This window comes from Canis aureus, chromosome 14 (assembly GCF_053574225.1).
Source record: "Canis aureus isolate CA01 chromosome 14, VMU_Caureus_v.1.0, whole genome shotgun sequence".
Classification (NCBI taxonomy): Eukaryota; Metazoa; Chordata; class Mammalia; order Carnivora; family Canidae; genus Canis; species Canis aureus.
In genome coordinates this window covers 50,008,126-50,031,109 of record NC_135624.1, presented here as the reverse complement: position 1 = coordinate 50,031,109, position 22,984 = coordinate 50,008,126, and the positions used below count along the sequence as shown (strand labels likewise).

The window sequence follows — 22,984 nt, the reverse complement described above, 5'->3', positions numbered from 1 at the left end:
CCCTCCATTTAATCTGTGTTAAATGTCTTAATGGCTGGGATGAAAGAGGGAGACTTTTCTATTTAGGAAAGGTGGAGAGGGCCTTCTGGGTGGCTTAGTTGGTTCAGTGTCTGACTCTTGGTTTTGGCTCAGGTGATAACCTCACGGTCATGAGATCGAGCCCCATGTTGGACTCTGTGCTGGGTTAAGAGTCTCTCTCTGCCCCTCCCCCACTTTGCAGGTGTGCACTCTCAAAAAAAAAAAAGCGAAGACTTGGAGGTTTCTGGGTGTTGCTTTTCTAAAATTTTTCAAAGACCACTTGGAAGTAGATGGTTAATTGCAATAATAGACATAATTGAAATGGAAACTCTTGATTGAAAGAGAAAACCTTCAGACCAAGGGAGATTATACTTCAAGAGATGGAAATGTATAATTTATACTTAGTAACATTTGTTGAATGTCCTCGTCTCTAAAAAAATAGATGAAAAGGAGGTACTGAGAGAGCTATCAGTGAGCATTTTACTCTTCTTCCTTGTTTCAGGACTGTGTATTTATAAGGGCTGTTAAGACAGTGAATCTTAAGGGTTCTCATCATAGGAAGAAAAAAATTTGTAATTATGTAAGGAGATGGATGGTAACCAAACTTATTGTGGTAATCATTTCATAATATATACATATATCAAATCATTATCTTGTATACCTTAAATGAATAGTGTTATGTCAAGTATATCTCAATAAAATTGAAAAAATTTTTGGCTTCAGGATCTAACAAAAGTCATCATATTTAGGTATCTCAGTTTTTATTTCCGAGTGCAATCTGCCGTTACCTTACCAATATGTCCATGAGTATCTTATCCTTTCCTAATAACCTATACAAAGGAATAGTTAAGTGCCTAATCAATCCTTGTGACTTTTGCAGACATTTAAAAGTTTAAAATTATTAAAATTCACTACCTCAGTTCCATTTCTGGTATGTATAGTAAGTGTCTAGTACTTCTGAGTTTAAGTAGCCAGGCAGCTATCACATTGTTCTAGGTTTTTTGTTTTTTGTTTTTTTTCAAAGCATTTTCTGGCTGTAACAACAGTGTGGATATGCCGTTCTCAGAAAATACTAACTGATCAATTTGCATTCTTAGACATCTTACTGCTTTTTTGAGTGTTAACAAGTGCTCTTGACCTAAAGAATAATCAATAGCAGAGATTGTAGCTTTCTAGTACTTAATTGGAAGAATCTCAGTAATTTTGAGAAAATTGGATAATTGTGTTGTTTTTTCATTACATTAATACTTTGCTTGCTTAGCTTTGTATTCTTAGCTTCTTTGAGAAAAGTTCTGATTCAGCTGCTAAAATTGCTTGTTACATTTCATAAATTGCTGATTACAATGTTTTTGTGTCTCAAACTTCCATTGTTACTTTGTATATCAAGTTGATCTATTTACTTGACCTTTGATTAAGTTAATTGGCCTTTTCTTTCCCCCACCAATGACAGGTAATAACTTTTTTTGTTTTTTTAAATAGATTTGGACTGAGCAACAAATTTGAATCAGAATTCCCTTCTTCATTAACTGGAAAAGTGAGTGTCATTTACTTAGGTACTCTTTATATACCTCAAAAGTAAAGTCTTTTCCTAACAAATTAGAGAAACAATTATGCTAATGAGACATGTTTATTGACATTAATATTGCAGTATTGTTATTTCTTAAAATTTTTCTTTAGGTAGCTCCTGAAGAATTTAAAGCCAGCATCAACAGAGTTAACAGTTGTCTTAAGAAGAACCTTCCTGTTAATGTACGTTGGCTACTTTGTGGCTGCCTTTGTTGCTGCTGCACATTAGGTTGCAGTATGTGGCCAGTTATTTGCCTCAGTAAAAGAGTAAGTTGAATTAATATATTTTAATTTAAATGTAGAAGTAGACAAGGAAGTCTTGCATTTATCTACTTTTTATTTTTTGTATTGAATGAGTAACACCATGCTGAATACTATACAAAAATAATCTGATCCAGTAGAGGAGTGATTAAATTATGGTATGTCCACATGCTGTTACATTAAATTTAATTTTATTTATAATTTTTGTGATCAGGGAGTTACCTTAGAATAGACTAGAATACACAGCATTCTCTGTTTATATATACATTAATGGTGGTATAGCATTACCACTTATCTCTGTGACTCTAGGCATGTTTCCTAACCCCTTTAATCTCTAGTTGACTTATCTGTAAAATAGCAATATTCATCTGCCTACTTGAATAGGATTGTTGTAAGTGTAAAATGAAATAGTGTATGTAAAGCTATTAGCTAAATAGCTCAAAGTGTCTAATAGACATTGACTAATAGCATTATTATTAATATGTAAGCTGGTACCCATAGAGGAAATAACATGGTTATGTTTGTTTGTAGTTGGTAAGATTACAGGGAATTCTGGTTTCTTTTTAAGAAATTTTTTCTTTTGTATTTTACAAGTTTTCTGAGATGAGTACATAGTGATTCTGTAGTCAGAAAAAAAAATGATTTGAAGAGTCATAATTTGCTTAAAATGAAAAATTTCTAAGATATGGGTAGGGATATGGCAAATTGTTATAGATGGAGTGCATTACGTTTTTGTTAACATCTTAAAAATTATGGTAACTCTGTATAAAAATGAAATACTGTTAGGTTAAAACTGAATGAGTGATTTTTGTGTGGCTACATTTCATTTTGTCATCAAATAATGATAGGAAATATGGAAAAGCAAATTCTATTTGTTCCTTGATTTCTAATTTTTTTTTTTTTTTTTTTTTTTTATTTATTTATGATAGTCACAGAGAGAGAGAGAGAGAGAGAGGCAGAGACACAGGCAGAGGGAGAAGCAGGCTCCATGCACTGGGAGCCTGATGTGGGATTCGATCCCGGGTCTCCAGGATCGCGCCCTCGGCCAAAGGCAGGCGCCAAACCGCTGCGCCACCCAGGGATCCCTGTTCCTTGATTTCTGTTACAAAATAAGCAGTATATTCCTACTCAAAATTTTTTAACTACTATATTTTATTGATAAGGAGATAATACCTTTATAATAGAATTGATTTTGTAATATTTCCTGTAATATTTGTAGTATTTATTTTTTTCTCCAAGAATGTTTCTTCTTCCCTCCTCCCCCCCATTTCTGACCAGGTCATCTTCAGACTACAGAATTTAAAAAAAATTTTCGGTTATCCCTTGATCCACAATTGAATTTGTGGTTCTTGGCCTTTAGATCCTCTCACTCCCTTCCACTGTTTGGGCTTTTTCATTATTTAAATGACTACTGTATCCCACTTGGTTGGCAGTTTGCTATTATTTAACTCAAGTAGTCATAAGAATTTTACTTTAGAAATCTGTGTGATCTAGTTCTTTTAAGTTTGAGATCCTTTGTTTTTTTACTTTTTAAAAAAGATTTATTTATTTAGAGATGAGCAGGGGGAGGGGCTGAGAGAGAGGGATAGAGAGAATCTCAAGGAGACTCCCCGCTAAGCTTGGAGCCTCATGTGGGGCTCGATCCCATGACCCTGAGATCATGACCTGAGCCGAAATCAAGAGTCTGATGCTTAACTAAATGAACCACCTAGGTTCCCCTGTTCTTTACTTTTTAAATGAGAGGATAAGGTATTGCAATGTGTGCATAGTATAGGATTTAGAAAACAAAACTCAACTTCCTACTTTTCTCCATGCATTTTTAGCAACATAAGAATATTTTCCAGACGATTCATTTAATTCCTTTTTATTTGAGACATAAGATAGGTTGATTTTTTTTTAACCATTCTCGTGTAGTTTCATTTAACAATGTAGTATTTAGTCTGAGGTTTCTCTTTGTATGTATATGATTTAATTTTATATGGACTTTACCATTTAGTGAGTACAAACAAATATGATTACTGCTAAAAAAAAAAAAACAATTGTGCATTTCTCTGTCTTGGGTGTAAACTATTATATATCCATGGAGAGAGTGATACTTCATGCATGTATGAAGGTGTTAGAGACCTGAAAAAAGTGGTGCTGTGTATGATGGGAGCAGGATAATTCAGAGCAGGGATAGTTCTCATGGGTCCTTTGGTGTTCTGGGGAAGCCTATGAACCCTCTTTTAGAATAATGCTTTATCTGTATTTTAAGAGATTTAATGTATTTTAAATGTATGAAATGAAATACACAAGATTATAAAGGAAACTAATTATGTGAAATAAAGTTATCAAAGTACTAAAACTCCTCAGATATATTATTTATAAATGTTTGTTAATGCATACCAAAATAAGATAGGAGAGAATCTACGGTAATACGATATGATGGGAAAAATCTGATTTCTGAGTTATAGAGTTACAGGTCCTGTTTAGTCTACACAGTTATTTACATACATTCATAAACTAAGAAGACTATATCACATTTCAGTTAGAGATTAGTGAAAATAAAGATGAATTTTTGTTTCATCCACTTTTGTGGATTCCTAGAATTCTATCTAGGTATTCCATGTTAAGAACCCCTGATTAAGATGTACTAGTATAAGTAAAGGCTAAAGTCCTGCCTGATTGTTAGCTTTGAGCCTTCCCTTTGTCTTCATTTGTGATGTGGAATATGGTTAGAATTGTCGTAGATTTGTGAGATAAATCAGGACCAAAGGCATACTTCATAGGCAGCTCAGCATTTTTACCTTTATGACATTATTCAATAATTTGGGCAACTAGATTTTTGCCTTGATTTGGAAATCCATCTCCAACTGAGCCCCTTTTTATGAACTGACCTCGTTCTGGAGACATTGGTTTTTTTGTTTTTTAAAGATTTTATTTATTCATGAGAAACACAGAGAGAGAGGGAGAGAGGGAGAGAGAGGGGGAGAGAGAGAGAGAGGCAGAGACTCAGGAAGAGGGAGAAGGAGGCTTCATGCAGGGAGCCTGACATGGTACTCAGTCCTGGGTCTCCAGGATCACACCTTGGGCTGAAGGCGGTGCTAAACTGCTGAGCCACCCTGGCTGCCCGTGAGACATTATTTTTAATCATTATTATTATTACTATTCCTTCCAAATTGCCTTTCCTTTTTTAAAAAAATTGCCATAACCTATTTTTTGAAAATTATTTAGTATACAGCAAAATTCACTCTTTTTGATGTATAGTTTTATGATTTTTGAAAAATGTATAGAGTTGTGTAACTATCACTGCAACCAAGATATAATTCTCTCCAAAAAAACCTTCCTTGTGTTGTCCCTTTGTAGTCATATTCTTTTCAGCTCTTAAACCCTGACAACCACTGGTCTGTTTGCCATCCCTACAGTTTTGCCTTTTCTAGCATGTTAATAAATGGAATTAAACAGTATATGTAGCCTTTTGAATCGGACTTTTATCATTTAGCTAGTGCATTTGAGATTCATTTATTTTGTTGCATGAGTCAATAGTTTTTTGTTTTGGGGGGTTGTTTTGCTGAGTAATATTCCATTGTATGGATGTGTCACAATTTGTTTACTCACTAACTGAAGGACATTGGTTGTTTTCCAGTTTTTGGTGATTTTGAATAAAGATGCTTTTAATGTTCACTGGCATGTTTTCTGTGAACATAAGTTTTTACTTTTAGGAGTCAAGTTGCTGGATCCTATAGTAAGCATATAGTTAATTTTATAGGAAACTTCCAAATCATTTTCCAAAGTGGCTGTACCATTTTACATTCCAGCCAACAATATATGAGAGTGCCAGTTGTTCAGTATCTTTGCCAAGACTTTAAGAAATTTTAGTCATTCTGATAGATGTGGCATCTTATTCTGGTTTAAATTCACATTACCCTCATAACGAATGGTATCAAGCACCTTTTGATGCACTTATTTGCCATTTGTAAAACCTCTGTTAGTGTTTATTCAAATATTTTGGTCATTTTTAAATAGTTACTTTTTATTGCTGAGTTTTGAGAGTTCTTTATACATGTTCTGAATATAAGTCTCTTGTCAAGTATGTAACCAAATATATTTTTCCAGTTTGTAGCTTGTCTTTTCATTCTCTTAATGTTTTTGGCAGAGCAGAAGTTTTTGATTTTGATGAAGCCTAATTTCAATTTTTAAAAAATGGATTATGTAAAAAAGTGGATTATGTATTTGGTATTATATATAAGGATTCTTTGCCTAAACCAAGGTTCCAGACTTCTTCTTTTATGATCTGTTCTGCATTTTACTTTCAGATCTATGACCCATTTTAAGCCAATTTTTATATAAAAGACTGATCAGAGTTCATTTTTTTGCATATGGCGGTGACTCGCAGTATTTGTTGAAAAGACTTTTCTCCTCATTAAATTGCCATTGTACATTGACGAAAGTCAGGGTTAGTTTCATGTATACAATATAGTGATTTGCCAATTCTGCATGTGCTCAGTGCTCATCATGTTAAGTGTACTCTTTAATCTCCATCACCTATTTCACCCAACCTCCAAACCACCTATCCTCTGGTAACCACCAATTTGTTGTTGTAGTAAAGAGTCTATTTCTTGGTTTCTCTCTCTCTGTCTTTTTATTTTTGCCTTTGCTCCTTTGTTTTGCCTCTTAAATTCTACATATGAGTGAAATCATGTGATATTTGTCTTTCTCTGATTTATTTTGCTTAGCATTATATACTCTAGCTCCATCCGTGTTGCAAATGGCAAGATTTTGTTCTTTTTTTATGACTAATATTCCATTTTGTGTATGTGTGTGTGTGTGTGAGAGAGAGAGAGAGAGAGAGAGAGAATACCATATTTTCTTTATCCCTTTATTGATGGACATTTGGGCTACTTCCGTAATTTGGCTATTGTAAATAATGTTGCAGTAAACATAGGGGTACAGTAAACTGTAGTGTTTTGGTATATTTTTTTGGGCAAATACCCAGTAGTGTGATTATTGGATCATACGGCAGTTCTATATGTAACTTTTTTGTGGGACCCAGACTGTTTTCCACAGTGGCTGCACAGGTTTGTATTCCCACCAACAGTGCATGACGGTTTCTTTTTTTTCCATATCCTCACCAACACTTGTTAAGTTTTTTATTTTAGCCATTCTGACAGGTGTGAGGGGATATATCATTATAGTTTTGATTTGCATTTCCATGATGATAAGTGATGATGAACATCTTTTCATGGGTCTGTTGGCTATATGTATGTCTTCTTTGGAGAAACATCTGTTCATGTCTTCTGCCTACTTTTTAATTGGATTATTTTTTTGGGTATTGAGTTTTATACACTTTTAAATATATTTTGGATAGTAACTCTTTATTGGATATATCATTTGCAAATATCTTCTCCCATTCAGTATGTTGCCTATTAGTTTTGTTGATTGTTTCCTTCACTGTGCAGAAAGTTTTTGTGTTGATGTCGTCCTAATAGTTTATTTTTGTTTTTATTTCCCTTGCATCAGAAAATGTATGTAGAAAAATGTTGCTATGGCCAGTGTCAGTGAAATTACTGCTTGTGCTCTCTTCTATGATTTTTATGGTTTTAGGTCTTATAATTTAGGTCTCTAATCCATTTCGAGTTTATATTTTTGTGTATGATGGAAGAAAGTGGTCCAGTTTCATTCTTTTGCATGTAGCTATCCAGTTTTCCCACCATTTATTAAAGAGACTTTTTTCACTGTGTATTATTTTCTTCTTTGCTGAAGATTAATTCACCATGTAATTGTGGGTTTATTTCTCAATATTCTCTTCTGTTACCTTGATCAATGTGTCAGTTTTGAGTCAGTACCATACTACCTTGATCACTATGGCTTTGTAATATAATTTGAAGTCTGGAATTGTGTATGTAGTAAATATTTTTAAAATTTCAATCATTTATTTTTTTCATGCTAGGGTATAGTTTTGCTAAACTCACCTATTCGGTTGATTCATTTGTAGAGTATTGAATGTCTTTATAGATGGTCATATCATCTGCAATGAAGACAATATTACTTTTCTTTGTAATAAGGATGCTTTTTGTTGCTTTTCCTTACTGCACTAGTTGACTAGAATCTCCAGAAAAATATTGATTAGAAGTAGTGAAAACAGGTATCCTTGTTTTGCTCCTGACTTAGGAGAAATGAATATACACTTTCTTCATTTCTTATCGTCTTAATTATAGGGTTTAAAAAAAATTTTTTTAAAGATCTTATTTATTTGAGTGGGAGAGAGAGAGAGAGTGTGTGTGCATGCACAAGCAGAGGGAGGAGCAGAGGGAGAGGATGAAGCAGACTCCCTGATGAGCAGGGAGTCCCATTTGGCTTGATCTCAGGACCCTGAGATCATGACCTGAGCTGAAGGCAGACATTTAACTGACTCAGCCACCCAGGTACTCCAATTGTAGGATTTTTGTAAATGTTTTTTTTACCAGCTTGAGGAAGTTTTTTTTGACTAGTTTGCAGAAAGTTTTTATCAGGAATACATGTTGGATTTTGTCAAATGCCTTTTCTTCTCCTTTAGAAATGGTTGTATGGGTTTTCTTTTAGATTAGAAATATGTTGAATTACATTGATTGATGTTAAACCAACCTTGCATTCCTGGAGTGAAAGCCACTTGGTTGGTTGTGTCTATTTTTATATTTTTGTCGTGTTTAATAGAATATAACTTTGTTTAGAAATTTTATATCTAGGGGCGCCTGGCTGGCCCAATTGGTAGAGTGTGCAACTCTTGGTTTCAAGGTCGTGAGTTCAAGCCCCACATTGGGTATGGAGCTTACTTGAAATAAATAAATAAATAAAATTTTTAAAAAGAGAATTTTTACATCTATGTTTATGAGGGATATTTTTCTGTAGTCTTTGTTTCTTGTAATACCTGATTTTAGCATCAGGGTAATGATAGCCTCATAAAATGAGTTGGAAAGTATTCTCTCTTCTTCATTTTCCCAAAAGAGTTTGTGCAAAGTATGCATTTGTTTCATCCTTAAATTTTGGAAGTTTTTAGTTGGAAGAGTTTAAACTACAAATTCAATTTTTTAAAATATGGGACTTTTAGCTCATCCATTTTATCTTGGTTGAGCTTTATAGTTTTCTGTTTCTCAAAGAATTTGTCCATTTTATCTTAGTTGTTTATAATTGGCATAATATTTACTAATTACCTTTTTAACATTTTTAAAAAAGATTTTATTTATTTATTCCTGAGAGACAGAGAGAGAGAGAGAGACAGACAGACAGACAGGCAGAGGGAGAAACAGGCTCCATGCAGGGAGCCTGATGTGGGACTTGATCCCAAGTCTCCAGGATCAGGCCCTGGGCTGAAGGCAGCATTAAACTGCAAAGCCACTTGGGCTGCCCCCTTTTTAACATTTGTAAAATCTTTGGAGATCATTACTTTTCTCATTCCTGAAATTGTTAATTTATTCATTGTCTCTCTCTCTTTTTTTTTTCCTGGCCAGTTAGCTGGAGGCTTATCAATTTTATTAATCTTCTCAGAGACCAGCTTTTGATTTCATTGACTGTTTCTATTGATTTTATGTTTTATATTGCATTGGTTTTTAGTTTGACTATTATTATGTCTTCTCACTTTGAGTTCAATTTTTTTCTTCTAGTTTCTTAAGGTAGAAACAAGTCATTAGTCTGAAACTTTTCTGGTTCTTTATTTTTTTATTTATTTTATTTTATTTTTCTGGTTCTTAATATTATAAATTTCCTTCCTGAATACTACTTTAGTTGTATTGTGCAAAGTTTGATATGTTGTGTTTTTAATTTTCATTCAGTTCATTTTACTTCTCTATTCCTCATTTGATTTATTCTGTGACCAATGCATTATTTAGAAGTATTTAATTAGCTTTCAGATATTTGGGGGACTTTATAGAGTAAGTAAGTACTGTGCTGCATATGATGGGGATAGAAAGATGTATATTCATGCTCTACTCAGAGAGCATGTAGTCTGCTTGGACAGTTGGGTGAGTACAGAGGTAGTTTAAGTTTGTAAGTATTTGTCATATTTTTCATAAAGTACCTCTAACAACAAAGACAATAAATATGTATCTTTAGGGCCTAGAAATGTGAAATGTTCACCTGTAATCACAAAATGTATTTGAAGTCTTGTCTTACCTCTCAAATATGCATTTGAACTTTTCATTCTGTTATATAACATATATTTGTTTTAATAGAAAATGCTTAAAATGACTTATTAGGTCAATACTGTTGGGAAAAGAGCATATTTGTCTAATGAAAATGCAGATTTCAGCTGCCATTTCTTTATGCTGCTAGTGTACCATTCTCTGGAAATTATTTATTCATTAATTCAACTAATATTTCTGAAACCACATTATGGGCTTGGTACTGTTTTAGACACTATTTAGATACTATTTAGAGGCTGTGTGGTTTCTCTTGTGGACTTAAAAGATAGACAAAAACCAATGATGTGATTACAAATAGTGATAAGTACTTGGAAGACCATAAAACAAGAAGCTTCAGCCTTTTAGTAGGTTCTTTGTAAGTGCCTGCGGAGCTTCCAAGTGAATAAAATGCTTCAGCTTCATTAAATAGATTTTATGACATTTTCTTTGCAAAAGCTTATTTTTATTTATATATTTGTTTATACTTTGCTTTTTGATTGTGTCTTAATTGTAGTATTATAGTTTAGAAAATTGATGTCCAAGTGAGTGAAATCTTTATGACTTGTATGTGCTGATTTTTTGGGGAAACAAGTTTTGTAATTTTACTGTATGTTGTATTACAATATTTTTGTTTTGATTTGTCTTTCATATTGAAGTAACTATTAGTTTTAATCTTCTGAGATTTTGTAAATAAATATATATCCTATCCCAACTTTAGTGACTTTATAGACTTTGTTTATGCTCAGCCATTATCCTTTTTTTTTTAAAAAAAAAGATTTTATTTATTTGACAGAGAGCACGCGTGTGCACAAGCAGGGGGAGCAGCAGGCAAAGGGGCAGAGGAGAGGGAGAAACAGCTCTGCCCAACAGAGTCCAGCATGGGACTCTATCCCAGGACCCTGGGATCATGACCTGAGCCGAAGGCAGATGCTTAACTGACTGGGCCACCCAGGTGCCCCCTTCTTTTTCTTTTAATATAAGAAAAAGAGAGGGTAACTGACTTCTCAGGTACTTTACAGCTCTGAAAATCTATAATCCTTAGAATATTGAGCTGTGTCCGGCCGTAAAAAAATTTGTATTTCTAAGCTTTAAGTTTTCAATGTTGATTTTTATTTCAAATCTAAAGAATTAACATTTAGTAAGAATTTTCATACAAGCTTTTGTGTGTGTGTGTGTGTGTGTGTGTGTGTGTGTCGCTTCTCTGAGTTTGTTTTTCTTTTAAGTAATCTTTACACCCAATGTGGGACCCAAACTCACAATTCCAAGATCAAGAGTTGCACGCTCCACTGACTGAACCAGCCAGGAACCCCAAGTTTTGTTTTATTTTTTAAAGATAATTGCTGTTTAGTTTTTGAAACTTTGATGAAAAGGGTCTGTATCCAATCTAAGTGCATTTCTCTTTAAATTTAGTATGCTTAGATTTACTTTTGGATATCTTTTCTCTAACCTCAGTTTAGTTATCTAGTAATTGTAAGTTACTTTTCTTGGGATGTTGTAGGAGTTGAAAATTCAAATGGGATAGGTCAGAAGTAGAGTTTTTGAGTGAGAATGTGGTCTTGTAAGACTTAAATTCAAGGGAAGGTCAACCTGGGGGTAGCTACAAATATTTGTATATGGGAAGAATTTGAAATATACTTATTCAGTTATACTGACAGTATTGAAAGTTACCCACAACTTTTAGACTTCTAATTTACTCTGTGTTTGGAATTTGAGTGTTTGTAGTTGGTAACTGAATCATAAAATGAAAATGGCCTTGAACATTTGGATGAAGAATTAGATAAACAAAAATGCTTTTAAGATATTGCAGATAATGAAACAAAGCAAAATAAACTTAAAAGCATCTATTTCTTTTTAAAGTTTAGTTATTTATTTTTTTGGTAATTGCTATACCCAATGTGGTGCTTGAACATATGACCCTGAGATCAAGAGTTGTGTGCTTTTCTGACTGAGCCACCTAGGCACCCCCAAACTTAAAAGTATCTTTTTTTTTTTTTTTAAATTTTTATTTATTTATGATAGTCACACAGAGAGAGAGAGAGAGAGAGGCAGAGACACAGGCAGAGGGAGAAGCAGGCTCCATGCACCAGGAGCCCGACGTGGGATTCGATCCTGGGTCTTCAGGATCGCGCCCTGGGCCAAAGGCAGGCGCTAAACCGCTGCGCCACCCAGGGATCCCCTTAAAAGTATCTTAATGAAATTTTGCTAAAGGGAAATCCTGAAAAGCTTCTAGTGAACAAAAGATGATGAATGAAATATGTTTTTATGGCAGCCATTATTATTAATTGAAGATGTAGAAAATCAATGCTAACCTTTTTTTTTTTTTTTGTCTTTTTTAGAATGCTATTTAATTTGCTTTGTTTCTGTAAATATAACAAATATAAGGGCTTTTATGTGGTCAGTAATGCTCTTAGTCTTTGGTATCCTTTTTTGTCCTGACTTTATATGCCCTTATTACAGAGGTTTTTCAGGAAACTGATCTTTGTTGTACAGGAAAGTTTAATGCTGTTTAATATACTGTGATAGATGTAGCAATATAAAATATAATTTACAGAAATTTCTGTCCTATAAACCAGGAGAAACAAGCTTGAATTACACATTTATATATTTAAATGAGAGACATCCTGTTATATTTTTTAAAATCTTTCATATTGTATTAGATATTTGACCTTTACCCCCTTTTAAATGTAATTTAAGATATTAATGTTTGGTTTATAATATAAGTCTTTCCAAATTGCTAAATTCCTGATATTTACATAACTAAAAATATTTTTTAAAAGATTTATTTATTTATTTATGACAGACAGAGAGAGAGAGAGAGAGAGGCAGAGACACAGAAGGAGGGAGAAGCAGGCTCCATGCTGGGAGCCCAACGCGGGACTTGATCCTGGGACCCCAGGATCACGCCCTGGGCCAAAAGGCAGGCGCTAAACCTCTGAGCCACCCAGGCATCCCCATAGCTGAAAATATTTTGCTAAGATATAAAATCCATGGTGATCTGTAATGGAATAATGGACTCCAAGGAACAAATGATGAGAAATAATTACAGGTATCTCCTGCTTTTTGGAAGTTCACATTATGACATACATTTCAGTTTACAAAAGATCTATATTAGTACCTGTTTTTGCTAATTGAAGAAAATCTAAAGAGGATTTTCGCTTCAGGAAGAAAGGCAAAAAGCAAAAATAGTGTTTAGTGTTTGTTTTGCCCCCAGCTATTATAGAGGCAGTGTGTGTCCTGAGCAGCAAGGGTGGCCTCACCAAGCTCCTTCCCCAGGAGCTACATACTCAACACCTCAGCATCAAGCTGCCAGATTTTGAACTGTGTCTGTGAACATCTGTGTTTTGTCTCTTATTTATTTTGGACATTTGTTAGCAAGATACATCATAGGGTATCAGTAAAGCCTAAGAGGTTATTTTTTGGGTCTAGGAAGGCTCAGAAATTTTTCTGTATAAATTATGGTAATTGCTTCTTTATGCTATTTCAGTTTATGAAAGTTTTCACTAAGAATACTCTTGGATAGGGGTGCCTGGCTGGCTCAGTTGGTTGTGTCTGACTCTTGGTTTCAGCTTAGGTCATGATCTCAGGGTCATGAAATCGAGCCCCATGTTGGGCTCTGTGGTAAGCCTGGAGTCTGCTTAAGATTCTCTCCCTCCCTCTGCACCCATCCCCCCCGTTCCGGCTTATATATACACTCTCTCTAAAAAGAAAAAAGAACACTCTTGGATAGCTGGGGAAACTTATATTGTACACTTGCTGTTGTCAGAGCATTTCATATACATCATTCATTCATTTCATATACATCATTCATATACATCACATCTCCTTTTTTATTGAAGTATGATTGACATACAAAAAAAGCTGTACATATTAATGTATGTACATATCAATGTAACTTGATAAATTGGAGCTAAGTATACACCTGTGAAACTACCATAAACAATACCATGAACTGACCATTACCTCTAATAATTTTCCCCTTACCTCCTCCTTTTGTGTGTATGTATGATAAAAACATTTAACTTAAGGGCAGCCAGGGTGGCTCAGCGGTTTAGCGCCTGCCTTCGGCCCAGGATGTGATCCTGGAGACCCAGGATTGAGTCCCGCGTTGGGCTCCCTGCATGGGGCCTGCTTCTCCCTCTGCTTGTGTCTCTGCCCTTCTCTCCCTCTCCCTCTCCCTCTCCCTCTCCCTCTCCCTCTCCCTCCCTCTCTCTCTGTGTCTCTCTCTCTCTGTCTCTCCCTCTTTCATGAAGAAATAAATAAAATCTTTAAAAAAAATTTAACTTAAGATCTATTCCATACATTTTCTTTTTTATCCAGCTTTGATATATAATTGGCATGCTGTATAAATTTCAGGTGTACAGCATGATTTGATATATACATATATTATAAAACTTATACATCCTCTTTAATCTTTACAACAGTCCTGTATGGTAAATATTATAACATCTAATAATTATTGAATGTTTGCTATATGCCAAGATCACTTAATCAGTTTACTTGCACCATGCCATTTAATTTTCCCCAAATTCCAAGAGTAGATGCTCATGCTATTCCTACTTTAAGGATGAGAAAACTGAGGCTTAGAAGTTAAGTAATCTGTTGGAAGCCCCACAATCTTAAGGCTAAGGCACAATTAGAATCCCAGGCGTACAGCTCCAAATCTCATGACTTCCTCCCCCTCACCCATTCTCCAATAAGGATACAAAATCAAGCTTTTAAAAATTACTTATTATAATTTGATTTTATACCTAGAAGCAGGGAGATTTTAGAGGTTTGAAAGGACTTAAAAGATTGTTATTCCACAAGTTAGGATAGTTTATCTGGTTGATTTATAAATGGTAATAATGTTCAAGCATTTTATATTAGCTTTTATAATACTTTAGTTTTTTTTTAATACTTTAGTTTTTCAGCAAATTTATCTTTCTAATTAATTTTTTTCCTAATATTTAAATAAATTTGTATTTCTTGAAGATACAGAGTCACAGTTAAGGAAGAAGGCTGTAAAACAGATAAAGTGGACACAGGAGAAAAGTACATTTTAATCAGATTTTATACAGAGTTCCAGTTGGACAACTAAGAGTTGATAGAGTACTTTTGGTTCTATTTTACTTTTATAAAAACAAATAAAAAAATAAAAACAAATAAAAATCAACATATGTGTCTTTAAAAAATTATTTATGATATTCTCACTAACCAGTAGGTATATTTGATTTCTGGTAAAGTATTTTTTAAATACTCCCTAAAATTATATCTTTCCTTGAAACATATATTTTACTCTTTGAGAGATTCAGAGTGCCATGTAATGAGTTAATGCAACATAGGCAGGACAGAGACTCTCAAGAGTTGGGTTTTCTTTGTCCAACTGTAGGTGTTGTCTGTAGTTTGTTGCCCCTTCCTCAGTATCTCCCATGTTGTAAAGTGCGGGATAAAGAAACAGATGTAACCCCTTTGAAATGTTACTTCAATAGCTTTGGAAAAGCATGTAAAACATTTGACATAATGAGAAATATACTTATTAGTTATTTCATTTTAAAGAACACTTGAGGCTTGAAACTTAGAAAACTGATTCTTACATAAAGTAAACATACTATGGCCATTAGGGTGAACAGTACTGAAATTTTTTTTTTTTTTTTTTTTTTTTTTAGATTTTATTTCTTACAGAGAGAGCATGCAAGCATGAAGAAGGGGGGCAGAGGGAGAAGCCGACTTTCCACTCAGTAGGGAGCCTGACATGGGGCTCGATCCCAGGACCCTGAGATCATGACCTAAGCTGAGGGCAGACACTTCACCTCCTGAGCCACCCAGATCCCAATAATTTTTTAATTGCAATAAAAACATGTCACTAAATTCTCATCATAAATGAAGATACTCAAAGTATAGATTTTAAGCATTAAACATGCAGAAGTAGCACTAGGACTTTAAAGAAAGATGTATTAGACAACTTAGAAAATGTATTTTTGCCAAGAACTGGCTGACATTTAGTTCTCTTTGAATATTTAGAACCTAATGTTGGTGTGGTTTTTAGAAAAATTTGCTTTGCCTATCTTCTTCAGTGTCCAGTCTGCTGTTAACATCCAGTGAGTTCTTAATTTCAGACATTGTGTTTTTTAATTTTAGAATGTCCATTTGATGTTTTTGAGAGTCCAGTTCTCTTCGAAATCATGTTCTTTTCACTCGTACTTGTCCATCTTTTCCTTTTATTTTACTGAACATATTAACCATAGTTAGTTAATTAATTTTTAAAGATTATTCGTGAGAGACACAGACTGAGGGAGAGAGAGAGGCAGAGACATAGGCAGAGGGAGAAGCAACAGACTCACTGTGGGGAGCCTGATGTGGGACTCTATTACAGGACCCCAGGATCCTGTAGATCCTTCTCCTTCCAGCAGAATTTTGTCTCCTGAGCCCTGGGAGACTGTAATTTTCTCTGCCTTTCTGGCTTTGTCTCCGACCTTCTCATGCTGCCCCAAAACTCAATAATATCTCTTGGGGGAGAACTGGCTTTGCATTTTAGGGTACATCTAATTTCCAATCCATTGAGCCAGCATGAACAACCTGAAAAAGTTTTGTTGATTTCCCTTTCCCCGCAGTTGAGTCCCACTGGTTGTTGCCAAGCTTGATCTTCAGCTCACCCCTAGAATCAACAAATAAAGAAAATGACCTGTAATCATGAAATGATTTTGGAAGGGCTCTTTTCTTCCTTGGATTTTATTTCATCTATTCTGTGTTGTTTTCAGAATTCTCTGATGTTTTAAAAATGATGGGTTTTTTTTTTTCTTCTTCAGTTTATCCGTATCTGTTGATAGTGGAGTATTGGCTTAACACCAGCTACAACAGCTACTCAGAAGTAAAAGTCTTCAACTACTTTTGCTTGATGTAAATAATTCTGTTCTTTGCATGATTGAAGGAAAAGAATTAGATGGTTGTTTTTATCTTGTTTTTTAACGTTTTTTTATTTGAAATTTTATGAAATTCAGATGCAAGCAGAAATATAGTTGCTGATCCAAAGTTTGGAGATTTGAGCTTGAGTCCTGTCATTCCCCTTAATGGTGATACAACCTTGGGCAAACCATTTAGATTTTGTAAGTCTGTGCACTTAATGTGTAAAATAGAAATATACCTCAAGTCATGTTTAATTGCATGAGGAAAGGTATAAAAAATAAAATACATTTTGGATGACTCTCATTGAGACTAAAGAGTAGAGTGGAATGGGTTTTCCCAGACCTTAGAATCACAAAGTATCAGAGGTGGAAAATATAGTTTTAGAGTAAGTTGGATGGGCAAGGCCAATAGCGTCATTAGTGGGTTAGATACTTTTTGCGTGTCATAGATGTGTTATTTGACAAGTTACAGATTCTTTACAAACTCATAGCTCTGATGTATAGTGGAAAGAGCATTATATCGAAGGCCATACAATCCTGGTTTCACATCCTAGCTCTGTTTCTAGTGCAGCTTTAAGTTTCTTAACCCCTTTAAGCTGTAGTTTTCATATGTAAAATGAAAGTAATATAAGATGCCTTATAGATGCTTTTGAAGATTAAATAACGTAACAAAGGGAAGACACCTAGCATTGGGGTCAGTCTTAAAGTGATGATCAATAGATACTATTCCTTACCCCTTTTTGTTTCTCCAGTTATCCATTATAATCACTTAGCAAGTGATTTTTCCCCCCTTTACCTGTTGGTCCTAACCAGTGTTTCATTCTTGTGTAAATACATGGTTCTTAAAAATCCCTGATAATAATACTTTTGATTATATTAGCTTAGTGAAATTCATTTATCTTATGAACAATTTTTCTGATCTTCTGATGTCAGTTAAAACTCAATTTTAGTTTTTAAAAATCTTTATTCGAGTATAATGGATCCACAATGAATGCAGTTTTCATTTTTGAGATGTTATTATTTACTGAAATGTTATCAGGGGTTAGTGGATAATTCCCTTAAAATTATGTGCAACATTTTATATATTTATGCATATGTACCTTTTTCATCATTCACCAAGTGGAGTAACCTAAAAAAGTTAAGAACCACTAGTTTTGGTCATAAACTATTGATAAATTTTTATTTAAGCATGACTTATTTAAGATTAGTTATAGTTTTGATACATAAAATATCTGCAGTTGCTTAGTTTATCTCCATCTCAAAATATTACTTTTAACAAATAGTACTAAGAGAGTTGTTGTAATGATACTTCGGTGGATATTTTAGTTTATCTAGATTATTTAAAAAAATTAATGTTCACATGAAAATTTTTAAAAGGAGCCTTGAAGTACAGGAAGGGAATTTATTTAAACATCCTTTTGAGGAGTCTGATCAGATCCTAGTTTGTCTTTTTGCTGAATCCAGATTTTTCATGCGTCACAGTACTGAGATATGCCATTTAGTTTTCTGCACATCACCACAATATGACTTTATTAATCCAGAAGAAATGGAGGTGAATCATGTAATTTTCTCGTTAAAATAATTCATTTAAATTTTATATGGTTTCCTTCTAATGACTTCTAACTGAAAACATTTTTGTGTCACTTGTTTTAGCAATTTGAATTTGTACAGATGTCAAAAGAAAGTATAGTTCTTCCTTGAAAATACTTAAAAAAAGATTATGCATATATTCAAAGCATTGTTCTAGTTAAAGCTTATTAATGCATTATAAATTCAGGAGTTTAAAATTAAAACTTGTTTTAAAAAAGAAATTGAGCATTTGAAATTGCTCTTTGACATTGTGATGTTATGAATAAATTTCATTCAAATAAATTCTAAGTTGAAATAGCTGAACTTTTATAGTTATTAGTATTAGTGAGATATTCTATTTATACATCTTGTTAACATATTTTAGCATCTTTATGTTTTAAAGACTGATAAGAATGCCATTTCCTTGGGAAAATTTCAGAGAAATTTTGTTACAGCTTCCACATTTAACATTTTTTCCTTTGGCTTTAAAGTACTTTAAAATTCATGAGATTTCCATTAATTTTATTAGCAACTTCTAGAAAACCACTTTTTGAAAAACCACGTTTCAAACAATTGACTGTGATAAATGAAACATTGGTGATGACTGTACTATTAAGTAATAGTGGTAAAAAGTAGGGGAGTAATACACTCAGGGTTTTCTAAATGATTCCTTACTGCCCTGAATGACTTATTTATATCTAATGGTATGTAATTTGCTAATAGAGAATAGTAATTTATTCCTTAGAAAGTAGTGATATTTAGGAAAAAATGGAAAAAAAATGCTTCATAATAACTCAAATATGAATTTTCAGGAAACTAATTTTCAAGTCCCTAACTTAACTATTTCTAGGTGCTCTATAGGTATTTTCCTCTTGTAAGCTTACTTTGGAGGCCTCTTTGGAAGTTGATAGGAACATGTCATGCCTAATGTAAGTTTTTTATTATTATTTAATTAGCCATTTTGTGAATTACCCAGGCCATTTTACATCTATAAAGTTTTCATGTTTTCACTTATTCCCAATTCTGTCAAAAAATTAAAAGGAATCAAAAGCAATAGAAATGGAGCCAAAATTTATATCCTTCTATTATTACTATTGCTTAAACGTCTGTTTATTAGCTGAGTTTAACTTAGAAATTGAAATGTTTTTGAATCTGTCTTATTTTTTACTTTAACATTGCCAAATGGCTATATTGGAATTAGTTCACCTGTGAGAAAAATATAGTTATTAGCAAGATGTTGAAATAGAGAAATATGTGAAAAAAAATAAAAAATGAGCTCTGTGATAAGGAAGATAGGTGGGGGTCCACATCAGATTCTTGAGTCTGTCCAGAGCAGGTTAATGGCATGAAATTATTCTCTTAAAAACTTGTTTTGCTTGCATGGTGTGAGTTGGTGGTCTTGGTCCTTTTAATTAAGACTCTATGATAAAATTAGATTTCTTGTTCATCATCTTATGCTTTGGGACTGAAGATTCATTGGTAAAGAACCACTAACCTGTCCTCTCACCCCCAGGGTGTGAACACTGAAAAGGATTAAGGCCCACTGTAGGGAAGCTTGCACTGAAGCCTGCACTGCCCTTTCCCCTGTTCTTTTCAGTTAAATAGAAGATTTTTAGTTCCCATGACTATCAATCTGGTGCTTTTCACAAGCACCAAATTCTTTTAAGAAAATTAAGATGACTTATTTTTAGAAATCCACTGGCCTAGAATACTGCAAGATGATTTTCTTGGTGTTTTGTGTTGACAGGCCCTATACATACTAATTTTTTCTGATGCATATTAGTTTGCTTTAATTTATATTGAATTTGGTGATTGATACAGGTTTTTAAAAAACAAGAACAGATTTTTATGTGGTTAGGTTTGCATGTCTAGTAGTAATAGAGTTTGGCAGTGTTGAATCTTATATTTCTTTAGAAATAGCCATCTAACAACTCTGTGGATATAAACTAACTTTTATTTTTAGATGACTGTAATTATAAGGTACTTTTTTCATTCTTGAAGGCTTTTAAATAGCTTTTATAAATGCTAAGATGTCATATATTTTTTCAGCATTTGCTAAATTAATATTGTATGTAAGCTTGAAAATATATTTTGATTTTTTTAGCTAAAATAATGCAGAGTATTAAACATTCTTGGTAGTTAAAGCTTTTTTTCCATTTAATTTGAGCTTTTGTTGTTACTAACAAATAATTTGTGGCACAGTTTCTTTCTTTCTGTCTTTCTTTCTCTTTTTCTTTTTCTTTCTTTCTTTCTTTCTTTCCTTTTTAAAATGACTGCTAGAATCTATATACTTGTCACCTTAGTGTCCTAGAAATGTTCCACTTAGATCAAGGGTTCCTTTCTGGTTTTGTATGTTCTCACCTGCTCCTCACTGTAAATCATTGAGATGTCAAGTGCAATGATTAATTAAGCTGCACGTGCAAGTGCTTTTTTTCACCTGTCAAGCAGGAAAGAAGTCTTATCACAAGATTAGATGCTGCTAATTCACAGCTTTTTCTGTAGACTGTCAAGTATGTAGAAATATTTTATATTTAGATGCCTATTTAGAATACGGCATATCAGGGTTTGTTTGGTTTTGAGTTCTTAAATATTGTAAGATACAATTATTATACCAAACCCTATCATTAAACTCTTAATTAGAGGCAAAGAGTAAATTCAGAATTCATACATAAATATTTTGGAATTTCAGGTTTATACTTTGTAGTAATTACCTTTTATCCAAAAACTGTTTAGTTGACTTAGGTTATTTAAAGTAACTATTTTCAAGTATCTAAATAGATTTCGTATGTTATATACATCATGAGATCCATCCCTAATGAGATCTGTTCTTATTATAATATAGCATAGGTTTAAATTTGTGATGAAATATGATGGTAATTTTTTCTTTGAGTATATGGATATTTGCTGAATGTAATGTTAAGCTTTTACTTTTTATACATTGATATAAAAGCATGGACTTGGATAGCTTGTTCTCCCCATCCTAGTTCTTTCATTCTCCACCCTCCTTTTTAAACATCAGTAAAAGTAAAACCTCAAATTGTATAGTAATCTTAATCTATTATTAAAAAGTCCTAGAAAGGAAGATTACAAGGTAGATTCAGGTTTTGAATCGGTTTTGCCATTGGTTTAGCAGCGGGTGGGCAGGCAGATGCCTGCTCAGAGTAGAACCTATTGCCATTTTTCACCATTGATAGAGTAGCCTTTCAGAGTCAATGAGCTCTGTCAATGTGAGCTTGTCAAGGCTACAACTTCATAGACCTGAGAGGCGGTTTGAGAGGTCAGCCCTTTTCAGGTTCGCTGTGATGCAAATGAACTTTAATGCTTAAACAACTATTGGAATTTTTATGTCTGCTCCTTGTTCTTTTTTCTTCACAAAGTCATTGACGAGACATTCAGTGCTTTTTAAATTGGAAGTTGCATTGTGCTAAAGACCTAGTACAGATTTACGGAGGGCTGAAAGCAGTTAGATCATGTTCTTTTCATGGTGCGATTAGAATCAAATCGATTTCCCTACAGCCTTCAGCATTCAGATGGCAATTTTAACAAAGCTTGGGGGCTAGACAAGGGACAAAACGACTGAACTGAATGTTAATTACACTCTGCAGCCTTATTTTCTTTTGATTTGGGGCTGACTGGCAACTAAATTAACAAAAAGTGTGACCATAACTGCTGCCCTATTTTCATTTAAAAGGAGAGCTGCCTCTAAAAGGCTATCTTTACAAAGAAACAAGTGAGGTCTGCTGATCATTGTTAACAAGGGCACTTTTTTCCTTTAAAATTCTTGCCAAAAAAAACTTCAAAAAAAGTAATATAATAAATTAGTCATTGGCATATTATTGCTCAGAGTTAGGTGAATTTCTGATTTTTATGACATAAGCTTGGAAAATGGTAATAGTCGGTAATTCATTGGTAGTTATGAATTATAATTGGCACCTATGTGACTAGTGTATCTTTAGTATGTACTACATGCTAAAAGGTAATATGGTAATTTAGACTACAGTAGATACTTTAAATAATAACCATTTATTATATAACATTAAACTATTCAAAACCGGCTTGATCTTAACACTTTTTCACCTCACTCATCCTTGCTTGACATGCAGATTTTCATATTTGATTATTAGTACTCATTTAGTTATACATGTTAATGGTGGTAGATGCTTTTTTCCTTCCCTTGCAAGGAAGCTGCAGCTGCACCAAGTTGCAGTTGATTCTTGGGGCAACACTGTCCCTTTTGCACCTGCAGCTGTGTCAGTCTCATCCTAACACCTGGCATCATGAATTATCCTCTCCTTTATTCATACTTCCAGGCAAGACACATTTTATGCTGCTTGATAGATACTGCAAAAATCCAGTGAACTTAAACATAAACTTCTCAGTTGATTCCTTTAACAGGAGTTTGACTTTAGTATCATTTCTGTTGGTTTATATACAGTATTTTGCCTGTTTGAAAATCTTTATCTGTGGAATAATTAATAAGCTAGCTTTTAAATTGGGTATTATTTTTTAAGTATGATGTGAGAATCTGTTTTGATAGCTGATTTATTTATTTAT

The 22,984-nt window shown here is 33.6% G+C and overlaps 1 protein-coding gene across 5 annotated transcripts in view; it reads left to right on the top strand.

The window, feature by feature from the left end:
* Window positions 1-22,984, top strand: part of CHIC2 (cysteine rich hydrophobic domain 2) — a 60,769-nt gene that overhangs the window by 19,803 nt on the left and 17,982 nt on the right. For 4 of the 5 annotated variants that reach the window (XM_077848034.1, XM_077848038.1, XM_077848037.1 and 1 more), the window contains exons 2-3: window positions 1,498-1,552; window positions 1,696-1,851. In XM_077848034.1, coding sequence (XP_077704160.1) covers window positions 1,498-1,552; window positions 1,696-1,851 — 211 coding nt within the window. Of the gene's footprint in view, window positions 1-1,497; window positions 1,553-1,695; window positions 1,852-15,625; window positions 16,398-16,765; window positions 16,857-16,957; window positions 18,734-22,984 lie in introns of those variants that run through there. The other variant, XM_077848035.1, reaches the window with a different exon arrangement.